The following is a 13,736-nucleotide window of genomic DNA, read 5'->3' as shown; positions in this document are numbered from 1 at the left end:
CATACTAGTGCACATCAATACAGAGAAACAGTAGCTCCTCATCCAGTTTGGCCGTCTTCCATGATGCCACCGCCACAGGGTCAACACAGGCCAGTTTCTTTCAACATGCATCAGCCACCAGATCTTCAGAGGCTTGGCTTATATCAATACTGCTCCTGGTGTTTGCCACAGAGATGTGAAACCACAAAACCTTTTGGTAATTTATCTATTGTGGATTTGTCTTCGGTAACCATAACTAGATTGTTATCTAATTCTCTAGTGCGTTCTATAGGTTGATCCCATAACCTTATTTATGCTGTTTTATTTATTTTTCTACTGTTTATGTGTTCTGTCTCATGAAATCAATTACGCCTTATTTGTTTTCATGATCTTTGCACCATGTGACTATTTACTTTAGGTGAAAGGTGAACCAAACATATCTTATATCTGCTCTCGGTATTACCGAGCTCCAAACCTCATTTTTGGGGCCACAGAGTATACATCCTCCATAGATATATGGTCTGCTGGTTGTGTTTTGGCAGAGCTTCTTCTTGGTCAGGTTAGTGTAAACTATTTATCTATTAAGTATCTTGAAAACTAAAGCATCTCTCCAATATCTTTGACTATCATTGTTGATATTCATTTATCTTCAGCCGTTATTCCTTGGAGAAAATTCTGTTGACCAGCTAGTGGAGATCATCAAGGTAAAGTCTCATTTTTATTAGATTTTACCTTGTCGTCATTTTCTGTCTGATATAGAAAATTCCTATCATTTGTCATAATATATGTGCTGTGTTGGTTTAGGTTCTTGGTACCACCGTTGTTCAACTTCAAACAAGAGGTACGTTTGTCCACTTTCCTTAAACTAAACATTCTTAAACCAAACCATAACTGATGTTAAGTTCAAACAGTTTCTTAATCTTGTATCTCTTTCTCTCTGTTTAAATGTTCAAAGAGTTATCTGGAGTTTCCCAAGAGCTTATAAACAAGCTAGTACCAGAGCACGTTAGGCGACAGATGAGTGGAGGCTTTTGAGTTCAAGCTGCTCTGTAGAAACAACTTCGAAACCAAGATGCTTTGTTCTTGGTAGAAAAGCCCATCAAGCATTTGCTTGGCGCTGTAGAATTTCAATTATTTTAGGGGGCATTTTGTATAAATATGAGTTGGTTAAGATGGTGCAGTGGTCTATGAAAAATGTGTTTATTTGTTATTGTATCTGGTATATTTTATTTTTAATCAATATTATATTATAGAATTAGTTTTTCTTAAACAATTTAAAACAGAACAAATGAAATAAAAACTACATCGTCCACCATACTGTTTACATCTACTATTCAAAATGAAGAAAATAACCTATAAATTCTTGGGGGGGGGGGTTATTGGGGAGTACACGTTTTCTAATTTGGGTAACAAGCGATAACATTTGCAGATTTTTCAAAAAAAAAAATAAGTTAAATCAATTTCTCAATTTGGAAAAAAATTAAAAAAATCTCAAAAGAAAGATAACATTTATAAAAAAAAACAGCATATAAGTATTTCTACTTGTAAACATTCTTGAGTGGTGGAAAAAATAATACTCATATTTTTGTCTATGTTTGGTGTTGAGAAAATTCTATTACAAAAGATAAATTTACTTTTATGGAAGAAAAATTAGGAAAAAAATCTATATATACATTGTTCACTAGACCTAAAACTATGGAAACTAATGAAAAATTCAAAAAAATCAGGATTCTTTCTAGTAATGATGAAACTTATTACAAATAAGAAAGATACAAGTACATGTAATCCCAGCTTACAATGAACCTGCTCACTACTTAGCAAAAAAAAACTTTTTCCAACAATGTTTTCTATTATAGTTGGATTTTTTCCCCTATCTGGTTAACCCCTCTACTTCATTGTAAACTTTGTATATTCTTCACTTTCTGGTCAGTATATATGCTTTTTGTACAATTATATGTAATCCAAGTTTCCCACTCCAAAACCATACTTCCACACATCAAGCCAGCAATCTGAAATATAAACCATCATAGACATAAACCTTAGAGCTAACACTGTTCTCATTCTTAAACCCTCTAATCACACGTACCTCAATATCATGGTATCTCCATGTGTCTTCATCATCCTCGTAATTACCTGAGACGATAATGCTGGTGGCTATCGGTTCATCTCCCCACCGAGCACTGACGGTAAAAGAAGACGTCGCCGATCTCAACACCAGGAATTGAACCCACTAAGTATTTACCCGGGGGTTGAGATCAGCGACGTGTTCTTTTACCGTCATGAACTGTGCTCTCAGTGGGCTTACACAGCCAGATACAACGTAGCTCCAAAGGTGAACTGATAGCCACCAGAATTGTCGTCTCAGGTAATTTGAGGATGATGAAGACGTATGTGTCTTGTTACATTAGTCCCAGAAAATAACCAAATGTGATGGCAAAGAACCAAATGTGAGCTTCCCGTTCAGTTCATCGGCCAACCCACAGTCCAGGCTTAGCTCCGATAACAAGGGAACATCAAAAGAAAAGGAAAAAAAAAAACTTGATGTTCCTTCATTATCGGAGCTAAGCCTGGACTATGGGTCAGCCGATGAACTGAACAGGAAGCTTGCCATCTGTAACTGAGTAGTTTCCGTAGCTTTTTCTGTATTTTTCTTTTATGTCTTTAGTTGGAGACATTTTTTCAAATCAATGTTCTTTCTGCATGTCTTATCATAGGAGTCTCATTATTGTCGGTATTCTCTCTCCCTGTTTTGCTCCTATGGCATTTCTTTCTTGCTTTAGCTTGGGGGTAATATCTCAAATCAATGTTCTTGCTACTCCCCATCTCTTATCATAGGAGTCTCATTGTCTGTACCATTTGCTAGTTCACATGCCAAAGTCTTACCGTTTTAGAGTTTTCCATAAACGCAATCATTTTGTATTTTCTCTTTCTCTGTTTTGCTCCTATGGCATTAACAATGATGCAGATGGACAATATTTTGACAAAACATAAACCTTTCTCTGCTTGTTCGCTGTTCTGTCTTTCCTTCTCTCTCCGATATCTGCAAGGCAAGATAAATGTTCTTTCTACATCTCTTATCATAGGAGTCTCATTGTCTGTACTTGCATGCTCACATGCCAAAGTCTTACTATATTTGAGTATTTTCCTGGAATTTGTTTGGTAGCTAAATTAAACGAATCATATTCAGTGAAGAATTAAGGTAGATTCCATTTTCTAAACCTGCAGACCCATTTATTGTGATAGATAAATACATATTTGGTAAGTTACAAACAAAAGAAATGAAAATTGCCCTAAGAAAAAAGGAAGAAGAAATGAAATATCTATCACGCTACAAGACATGTTTGAACCACACAAAAACTCAAGCGTAATTTGATCGTGTGTGATCAAACTAACATCTTTTTAATTATTTTTGCTTTTACATTTGATCTATATTGTGTGGTATCAACCAAATGTTTTATTTGTTTTACAAAAACCGATATGAGTTTCTTCCAAATTTTCATTCTACATTTCATAATTTTTATTGAAAAAGTTCAGGATATCTTTTTTTTTGTCATTCATTTTAATTTCTAGGCTGAGCTCAAAATTTCTCGAAAATTATGTTGTAACATTATGGAGGCAGAAGCTACAACTCTTCTTTGGATCATGACATGTTTGGATAATCTTGGCTATGAAGAGGTAATTTTTGAGAGTGAATTCAAAGATATTGGTGACAGCGTTAGCTGAACCTCGAGAATGGTCAAGGTTTATAGTCTATACCAAAGAAATCAACAAGACAAGAAAAAGAGTAATTCGACTAACCATCACTTTCCAAGGAAGACAAGCCAACCAATGTGTTGATCTTACAGCCAATAAAACCTCTTCATATGAAATACTCTTTGGTTGAGAAGGAGAAACGAATTTATATGAAATATGGTTGAGCTCGAAAAAACAAAAAATATGTGGCTTTATGTTAAAATGATGATAACTCTCCTAAATGAACAACAACAAAAAAAATGGATGACAACTCCTCGATTACTGGTTTCGATTCTATACTATTACATTTCGGTTATATTCTCATTTTCAGTTAACTTTTCCATTATATTATAACATGTTGACGTCATAAAGAAATTATAATATGATATATAGTGAAATACAAAGGATAGAACTATTAAAGTGGCAAAATAAGATGATGCAAGAATCTGATATGTGATACTAAAGCAAATAGATATTTGTCACAAAATACAAACGATAGAACTAATAAAGTGGCATAATAAAATGATGCAAGAATCTGATATGCGATACTAAAGCAAATAGATATTTGTCACTGGTCATACTTTTTACCATAATAATAAATTGATTATGCACAAATTGTGCTAGGGTATGCCTAAATATTCTAAGCAAGTCGGTCATAAATACCAATACGTTCTGAAAAGGTACCAAAGAGATATCTAGCAAACTCCTCCTCCACCACCACCGCCACAACCTCCTCCTCCTCCTGACCGTCAGACGCTTATGGTCCAGCATATGGTCTAGGCGTCTAGCTCCAGCATATGGTCTATCTTTCGTCTCATTTTTTTAGAATTTTTTTCACCGGCGCAAACAAATACGGCCATGGCTATTATGGAGAGGGTGGCTGCAACCGCCAATATCCCCCAAAATAAACCAAAGCCACTTGTTTGAACGTCGCTCAATATGCTTCTCACCATATTCTCTTGTGTATATTTTGGTTAAGTTTGAGATTTTGGATTCCGTTTCGGGTAAGGATTTATATATACTTTTAGATGTGTGAAAAATAAATAGCATTATTTGTAGGTAGTTCTTTGAATGGACAATGTTGTGTGGTGAGAAAAATAATACTCATACTATTGTCTACGTCTGGTGTTGAAGAAATTTTCCAATAATCTATTACAAAAAATAAATTTAATTTACGAAAGAAAAATTAGAAAAAAATCTATATATATATATATATGTTCATTTGAGTTAAAACTATGGAAACTGATGAAGAATTCATCAAAACCAGGATCTTTTCTAGTAATAATGAAACTTATTACAAATAAGAAAGAGTACAAATACATGTAATCTCAGCTCACAATGAACATGCTCACTACTTAGCAAAAAAAATGCTTTTTCCAACAACGTCTTATAAACCCTTTAATCTGCTACTATTAACCTCAGAAGCAGCAGCATGTTTGCAACCAAGTGAAATTTCTTGATTATACCCACAACAAAACATCCAAATCTTGGTATGCATTCACAAGCATCCAGCAATGAAAATGCATAGAACCTCAACTTTAACGGGATGCAGAGATGTGGGTATAATCAAAAATTCTCACTTGGCTGCAAACATGCTGCTGCTTCTGGGGTTAATAGTAGCAGATCAAAGGGTTTAGAATACAAGCTCGCCATCTGTAACTGAGTAGTTTCTGTAGCTTGTTTCTGTATTTTTCTTTATATCTTACCGAGATAGCTCTCCTGGATGCTTTAGCTTGAGGATGATGAAGATACAGGGTATATATGTTCTGGTTTATACAGGTCACGGTGGTCAGGATAAGCTCCACAGGTAGATCAACATCAAAAGTTAGAAAGTGGGAATCTAGCAAGGCAGAGGAGTATGTACCATGATATTGAGGTAAGGGTGATTAGAGAACAGTGTTAGCTCTAAAGTTTATGTTTATGATGGTTTATATAAGATTTCAGATTGCTACTCTGATGTGGGGAAGTCTAGTTTCGGAATGTATAAGTTTAAAGATTAAGGTTTCTACATCACTTCATATTTATACAGACAATAGATGATTCTAGAGCTAAGACAGCTGGACTTGACAGCTCATTACAGAAGGGATTGAGGAACAGGTTCTTGATACTCCAACTCGAGAAGAAATCCGATGCATGAACAGGATCTTTTAATTTGGAATTGTATTCCAGGTAACTTTTCTGCTTGTCACTGCTAGCTGTTCTAGGCAATATCTTTTTTCTTCCATTTCTGATTAATTTATGAACTTACCATTCTAGGCGAAGTGCTTGGAAACTAGAGAGTCAGTAGCCATTAAAAAGGTTTTGCAAGATCGGCGCTACAAAAATCGTGAATTGCAATTAATGCGACTAATGGACCACCCTAATGTGGTTTATTTGAAGCATTTTTTCTTCTCTACAACGAGTAGAGATGAGCTCTTCCTCAACCTTGTTATGGAGTATGTACCCGAGACTTTGTACCAGGTTTTGAAGCACTATACTATTTCAAACCAGAGGATGCCTTTTTTTAATGTCAAACTTTATACATACCAGGTATACATTGTTATCTGCCACAAATATTCTTGGTTTTTCTTATTGATCCTGAAACGGGTTAGCAAATATGTTGTGCAGATCTTCAAAGGCTTGGCCTATATCCATACTGCTCCTGGTGTCTGCCACAGAGATGTGAAACCACAGAACCTTTTGATAAGTTGATCTATTATGGGTTTGTCTTCGGTAACCATCACTAGATTATAATCCAATTCCCTGGTGCATTCTATAGGTTGATCCCCTCACTCAACAGTGTAATCTGTGTGATTTTGGAAGTGCAAAAGTATTGGTAAGGTTTTACCTTATATATGCTGTTTCATTTATTTTTCCACTGCTTATGTGTTCTGTCTCATGAAAATCAATTGCACCTTATTTGTTTTCATGATCCTTGCAACATGTGACTATTCACTTTAGGTAAAAGGTGAACCAAACATATCATATATTTTTTTTCGGTATTACCGAGCTCCAGAACTCATCTTTGGGGCCACATAGTATACATCGTCCATAGATATATGGTCTGCTGGTTGTGTTTTGGCAGAGCTCTTTCTTGGTCAGGTTAGTGTAACTGTAAACTATTTATCCATTAAGTATCTTGAGAACTAAAGCATTTCTGCAATATCTTTGATAATCAATTGATATTACTTATCTTAAGCCGTTATTCCCCGGAGAAAATTCTGTGGACCAGCTAGTGGAGATCATCAAGGTGAAGTCTCATTTTGATTGGATTTTATAGAAAATTCCTATATCTAATAGATTTGTCATTTTGATTAACATTACTTTCTGTTTAGGTTCTTAGAACTCCAACTCGAGAAGAAATCCGATGCATGAATCCAAACTACACACACTTTAGATTCCCACAAGCTCACCCGTGGCATAAGGTATTTTATATGGATGTTACGTTCTAACTTTTCTGATCATATAATAGCTTAGTAGAAAAAAAAAAAGAAAGAAAAGCTGAAACAATACACATACTACTTTATGACCTCCAGGTTTTCCATAAGTGGATGCCTCCAGAAGCCATTGACCTCGCATCTCGGCTTCTTCAATATTCACCGAGTCTACGTTGCAGCTTTCTGTTTTCTTAATTCTTAGAGTGGTTCTTAATTCTTAGAGTGGTTCTCTCTGTTTGGACCTGCATTGTTCAATGATGCTGAAGCTTTTTAACTGACATGTGTTATATTTCCTTGTCTAAAAGCTCGAAGCATGTGCTCATCCACTTTTCAATGAACTCCGTGAGCCCAATGCTCGTCTTCCAAACGGCCATTTTGTATAAAATATGAGTTGGTTAAGATGGTGCAGTGGTCTATGAAAAATGTGTTTATTTGCTATGTATTTCTCATATTTTATTTTTAATCAACATTATATTATAGAATTAGCTTTCTTTAAACAACTTAAAATAGAACAAAGGAAAAAAAACTTCAGAATTACATTTACGATTAACTTCATCTTCAATAAAAAAGAACAAATGGAGACGAAAATAATTTCTACTTTTGGTGAATAAATATCTTGGCACCACCGTTTTTCCTGGAACAAAGACAGTTGTCAGTGCAGGAGAAACTACAATCGCAGCCAGCTCTGTTAGCGTAAATCATAAATGGGAAGACAGATTTAGAGGAGTACTCATAGCATAAGGGTTCCTGATATCATCTATGTCATTGTATATAGATTTTGATGGTTAGGCCTGCTGGGTATATAAGCTTTGCAGGCAGGCCTAACCATCGACAGCATACTTTTTAAGTGTTTTCGCAAACCTCATTCTTGCACTACCCATCTCGGGTTGCCATTGATTCTAACTAGCTTAAACTTATACACTCCAAAACCAGACTTCCCCACATCAGGCCATGCAATTTGAAATCTTATAGACACCATCATAGACATAAACCTTAGACCTAACACTGTTCTCATACTTGGTTTATGTCTATGATGGATTATGTAAAATTTTAGATTGCTGGCCCGATGTTAATCGCAAGAAATTAGGTCAGAGATCTTAAAGATTTCTGATACCATGTAATGAATTGGAAAAGTGTATGTATATTATTGATTAACAAAGGTAGGATATGTATGCAAGTATGTAAAGTCTAAACTTAATAGGAGTACTTAGAATAGATTACACAAAATCTCGTAGAAGTTATCTTTCCTTATCTCTATATGGGGAAGTCTGGTTTCGGAGTGAAAAACTAAGATTACATGTACTTGTACTCTTTCATATTTGTAATAAGTTTCATCATTACTAGAAAGAATCTTGAGATTTTGAATTTTTCATCAGTTTCCATAGTTTTAGATGGAGTGAACAATGTATATATAGATTTTTTTTCCTAATTTTTCTTTCGTAAATTAAGCTTATCTTTTTGTAAAAGATTATTGGAAAATCTCTTCAACACCAAACATAGACAATAATATGAGTATTATTTTGTCCACTACGCAAGATTGGTAAAGAATCATCTACAAATGAAAAATTACATACAGTTATGCTGTTTTTTATAATTATTTTTTTTATATTGTTAACATTTTTTCCAATTCAGAAATGGATTTAACTTTTTTTTTTCTCTGCAAAAATCTGCAAATGCTATCAGTTGTTACCCAAATTAAAAAACGTGTTATCACTATACACTGTACTTTAATCAATTTGTATATCTGATCCGGTAACAATACTAATATCCAAAATTAGTTGTATCAGTTATTGTTAATGGATTGGGAGGTTATCAACACTTTTCAAGTATTCACTTCACTGCTAATATCAAGTAATGAGTACTAATTACGTGATTAACGTTCTCATTGGAGCGTAAGGCTTACGCGCTCTATTTGCATGTGGGTCCACCTTGTATTTTTGAACAATTCTAAAGTAGGGTCTACTCCAGTAGGAATACATGATGCAACAAAAAATTTACAATTCATCTTCACTAAAAAAAGCAAATGGAGACGAAAACAATCTATATTTTTCGTGAATAAATAACCAAGAATCGATCGTTCCAGCCTGAATATCAACTAGAACAGATTGCAATAACGAATTTGTGTCCAAATGCTGCTTTTTTTATTGCGCAGATAAGAAAAAATGCACTGATAAGTTACTGTTTATGGATAAACTTTCAGTTCCCATGAAAAAAATTGCAGAAGAACAAATTAGCCTCCTGTCTTATTTGCATATAAATAGTTTAAGATGACTTGGTGACTTCATGTATAGCATTCGCAAGGTATCCCACATTCCCTGTCGTAACACCAGCCATACTGCAACCAAACATCAAGAGCCTCAATGATTTTTGTTAACTTTTGAAATGCATCAAAATCAAGAAAATGGACCAAGTTAGTACCTGATACGGCCATTTCGGGTCATGTAGATATGATATTCGCTTGTTAAGCGGTCAACCTGTTCTGGTGTTAGCCCACTGTACCAGAACATTCCAATCTGTTCCCCATATATAGATATATGATTATGTAATTGTGTAAATCATATGAGAGAAGTGACATGCTCATAACAAAAACTAATTTTTTTTTGTAATTTACCTGCTTGGTTACGTGCTCCCATGATAGAGGCGATCCTAACTTCTCAAGGCTTTCTCTCAAAGTAGTTCTCATGCCAATAATCCGATCAGCCATGATCTGTGCCGTTATAGATTTTACACACAGATTATCAGATTTCTAATTGTATAGTTGGATTATCAAACACAAAAGAGTGAACAATGGGTTACAATGTGTTTCATACGACAAGAGTCTCCGTACACATGAAACATGGAATATATTAATTGCAAGCAGAAGGAAGCTATAGGTAAGGCGATAACTATATGGTTACCTTAACTTCCTTTAGCCACAGACTCTTTAACTCTGGGTCTCCAAGAATGGTTGAGACTATTTGAGCTCCATGTAAAGGTGGGTTGCTGTACATTGGTCTAGCTAGTTGCTGCAACTGACTTTTCACAGTCACGGCTTGTTTTTCATCTGCACAAAGCACGCTGCAGCAGAAGACAGAGTAATCAAGCTCACATTCATTTCTAACTTCATCACTAAACGAAGAGCCTGTATGGGTACGCTTAATGACATGTTTGAATATCTAATCGGCTGTCTCATACAAGTCGATGACTTTATTCAGTCAAGGAATTTATTTTTGCTGAGAAAATGAATACCTGAGACATCCGACCCTCTGGCCGTAGAGTCCCATGTTTTTTGCATAGGACTGAGAAATTCCAATATGATGACCATCCTCGAGAAAGATCCTAATGGACTTGGCATCTCTCGCTGGATCCCCACTAGCAAAACCTTGATAGGCCATATCAAAGAATGCAAAATGTTTTTTGGCCTGAAATGAGAACTCGCTGTTAGTCTGCGGTGGACAGATCAGGGAGACAAAAAGTGAATGATAGCCAGATAACTAATAAAGTATCGACGACTAATCACCTTGAAGAGCTGTGATATCTCTCTCCATTGTTCATCTGTAGGGTCTACTCCAGTAGGATTATGAGCACAAGCATGAAGGAGGAAGAACGAGCCTTCCGGAGCATTCTATGAGAAAAGGCGTAGAAGATAATTAGGATGCTATTAACAAGATTAAGATGTAAATATGCTTGCCGAAGAAGTTGTTCTTGCTAACTTTCACATCGTCCATTAATCCTGAGAAATTCAAGCCCTTGGTTTCGGGATGATAGTAATGATATGTCTTCTGAGGGACATCTGCATCTCTCCAGATGTTGTGGTGGCTGTTCACAAAAGACAACATAAGCTACTGCTATTATGTGGAAGCAAAAGAAGCTTGGCCACACTTACAGAGTCCACGGTTTTGAATTAACATTGGAAATGATCAAAGTTAACTGCATGAAACTCACTTGGACCAGGTTGGTACAGGAATGTAGATCTGTGAACTGGGACAAAAACGTTTCTGGAAGTCTGCAAACAGTCGGCATGCTCCAGTTCCAGACAGAGCTTGAACTGCAGCTATTCTTTTGTCTTTGATAAATTCAGAGTCGTCTCCATAGGCAAGCTTCAAGGTTTCCTCCACCATTTTGACACTCCCTCCCATAGGAAGGTACTCCTTTTAGTACAATACATATAGTTCAGATCAGTTTTACTTTGATTCCAAGAAGAAGAAAAGAAGATAGCAGCAAAATAATCCTTTCTTCACAGGAACTTCACCAATTAGCATAAACATAAAAACTAGCTCATTTGAGGAGTAAAAAGAAACCAAGCAATCTTACATGAAAGAGCTCCCAGCAATCCTTCGCTCAGCTTCTCTGACACATTCCAAGACAACAGGCTTGCCATTATCATCATGATATGCTCCCTAAAGTTGATTTCCAGTTCAAGGCATAAGTAATACAGATAGCTTCATCAACCAAAAGCAAACAGCTCTACGCTTAACTCCTAACAATTTCAGCTCAATGGGTAAAAAAGCGCCAAAAATGTTTCATTTCTGTTTATACCCACCAAAAGCCTTCTAGCCTAGTGATATAAAAAATATTGGATTAAGAGATAAGCGCATAAAACAAATGTAGAATAAAATCATTAGAAAATATGCATAAACCATCATTTAGCAGATAAATATATTTTAAAAATATATATTGGACAATGAACTGATATTTTAATATACAGTACTAGATATATGTCTATAGTGACTAACAATAATTTACAAAAAAAAAAAAAAATACACAAAAGAATATAGATAAGTCATCATTGAAATACATGTGATATTAATATTTGTTAAGAGTAATTTAATATTTAAAACTAGATTTTAACCCCGTGCGTCCGCACGGAAATGTTTTATTTTTTATTTCTAATATAAGTTGCATTTATCTTTTTTGTTTAGATATAATTTATTTTTGTTATTTATTTTTTTAAATCAAAAAATTGTTATCATATTTTAATTTTAAACAGTAAAATTTGTATATTAATAGAATAAGAGTATACGTTAATTAAGTATACATTGATCTAATGTTAATTATAAACTTTGTTATTATGTGAATTTAGATTTACACATAAACAATCTATATATCTATGAATTTGCTAATCCATCTGTTTAGTTGTCTTAAATCATTTTCAATATCTTACATGTTTTGACAAACTAACCCGTATAAGACTATAATTATAATTTTATAACCCTATAAATATTTACTAATATGGAATATTTGGACCAATTGATTATGAAAAAATATAATAAGATATTTATTTACTATTTGTGCTATTAAAAATGTATATATATATATATATATATATATATATAAACGTGCTAACCTGTTAATTTAATTGTCTCAAATCATCTTAATATCTTACATGTTTTAATAAATTAACTCATGGACCTTAAATATATATATATTTATATATATATATATAACTCTAATCAGCTCAATCATATTATTGTATAATATAAATATTTATTAATCTCAAATATTTGATATTTTAGACCGATTGTTTATGATAAAATACGATAAAATATTTATTTATTATGCATTTTTAAATAAATTTTATTTAAATTTAAAATTTTAAATTAAATTTTTCCTGTATTTAAGAAATTCTAAAGTATTAAAATTAATATCTAAATTTTCGTAATAAAATTTAGTTATAATTTTTTTGAATTTTTTGAATTTAAATTAAATTGAATGCAAATTTTTGTAACTAAATTTAATTGAATTTCTAATAATTTGAAATTTAAATTAAAGATGACCTAGATTTTAGGAAATCTAAAAATATTTAAATTAATAACTAATTTTCAGAAATTAAATATAAAAATAAAATAAAATATTATAAAATAAATTTTGGGAGTGTTTGGATGCAAGCACTAAATGTGCTTCTGTTTTAATAGAATAGATGACACAATCGTTTTACCAAAATTTTGTACGTATAGGAAATGATAGAAAACATTTACTTATAAAATTTTAAAAATATATATTAGAAAAAGAAACCCGTGTGTACATATAGGTGATCATCTAATAGTTATATAAAATAGCAGAACTGTATGTATTTCTAACGCGTAGACAATTCTTTACCGATCTTGCGTGGTGAGAAAAATAATACTCATACTATTGTCTATGTATGGTGTTGAAGAGATTTTCCAATAATCTATTACAAAAAATAAATTCAATTTGCGAAAGAAAAATTAGGAAAAAAATCTATGTATATGTTCATTTGACTAAAAATTATGGAAACTGATGAAGAATTCAACAAAACCAGGATTCTTTCTAGTAATGATAAAACTTATTACAAATAAGAAAGAGTACAAGTACATGTAATCTCAGCTTACAATAAACCTGCTCACTACTTAGCAAAAAATGTTTTTTCCAACAATGTCTTCTAAACCCTTTGATCTATTACTAATAACCCGAGAAGCAGCAGCATGTTTTGCAGCCAAATGAGAATTCTGGATTAAACCCACATCTCTGCATCCCGTTAAAGTTCAGGTTCCATGCATTTTCATTGCTGGATGCTTGTGATGATTTGGTGGCTGATGCATGTTGAAAGACACTGGCCTGTGTTGACCCTGTGTCGGTGGCATCATGTTTGATGCCCAGACTGGATGA

At 33.7% G+C, this 13,736-nt stretch overlaps 1 protein-coding gene and 2 pseudogenes across 1 annotated transcript in view; 2 read left to right on the top strand and 1 right to left on the bottom strand.

Annotated features, from left to right (window-relative positions):
- Nucleotides 1-5,862, top strand: part of LOC18027290 (shaggy-related protein kinase zeta) — an 11,596-nt gene extending 5,734 nt beyond the window's left edge. The window contains exons 7-9 of the mRNA XM_024148335.1: nucleotides 398-538; nucleotides 633-683; nucleotides 5,809-5,862. Coding sequence (XP_024004103.1) covers nucleotides 398-538; nucleotides 633-683; nucleotides 5,809-5,862 — 246 coding nt within the window. The remainder of the gene's footprint in view (nucleotides 1-397; nucleotides 539-632; nucleotides 684-5,808) is intronic.
- Nucleotides 5,863-5,868: 6 nt separating this feature from the next.
- On the top strand, nucleotides 5,869-7,510 carry LOC112081571 (annotated as a pseudogene).
- Nucleotides 7,511-9,277: 1,767 nt separating this feature from the next.
- LOC18027288 overlaps nucleotides 9,278-13,736 on the bottom strand; it is a 6,828-nt pseudogene continuing 2,369 nt past the window's right edge.

This window comes from Eutrema salsugineum, unplaced genomic scaffold (genome assembly GCF_000478725.1).
Source record: "Eutrema salsugineum unplaced genomic scaffold, Eutsalg1_0 scaffold_10, whole genome shotgun sequence".
NCBI classification, from domain to species: domain Eukaryota; kingdom Viridiplantae; phylum Streptophyta; class Magnoliopsida; order Brassicales; family Brassicaceae; genus Eutrema; species Eutrema salsugineum.
Note: the sequence above shows the minus strand (reverse complement) of the source record. Positions and strands in the feature narration are given on the sequence as shown.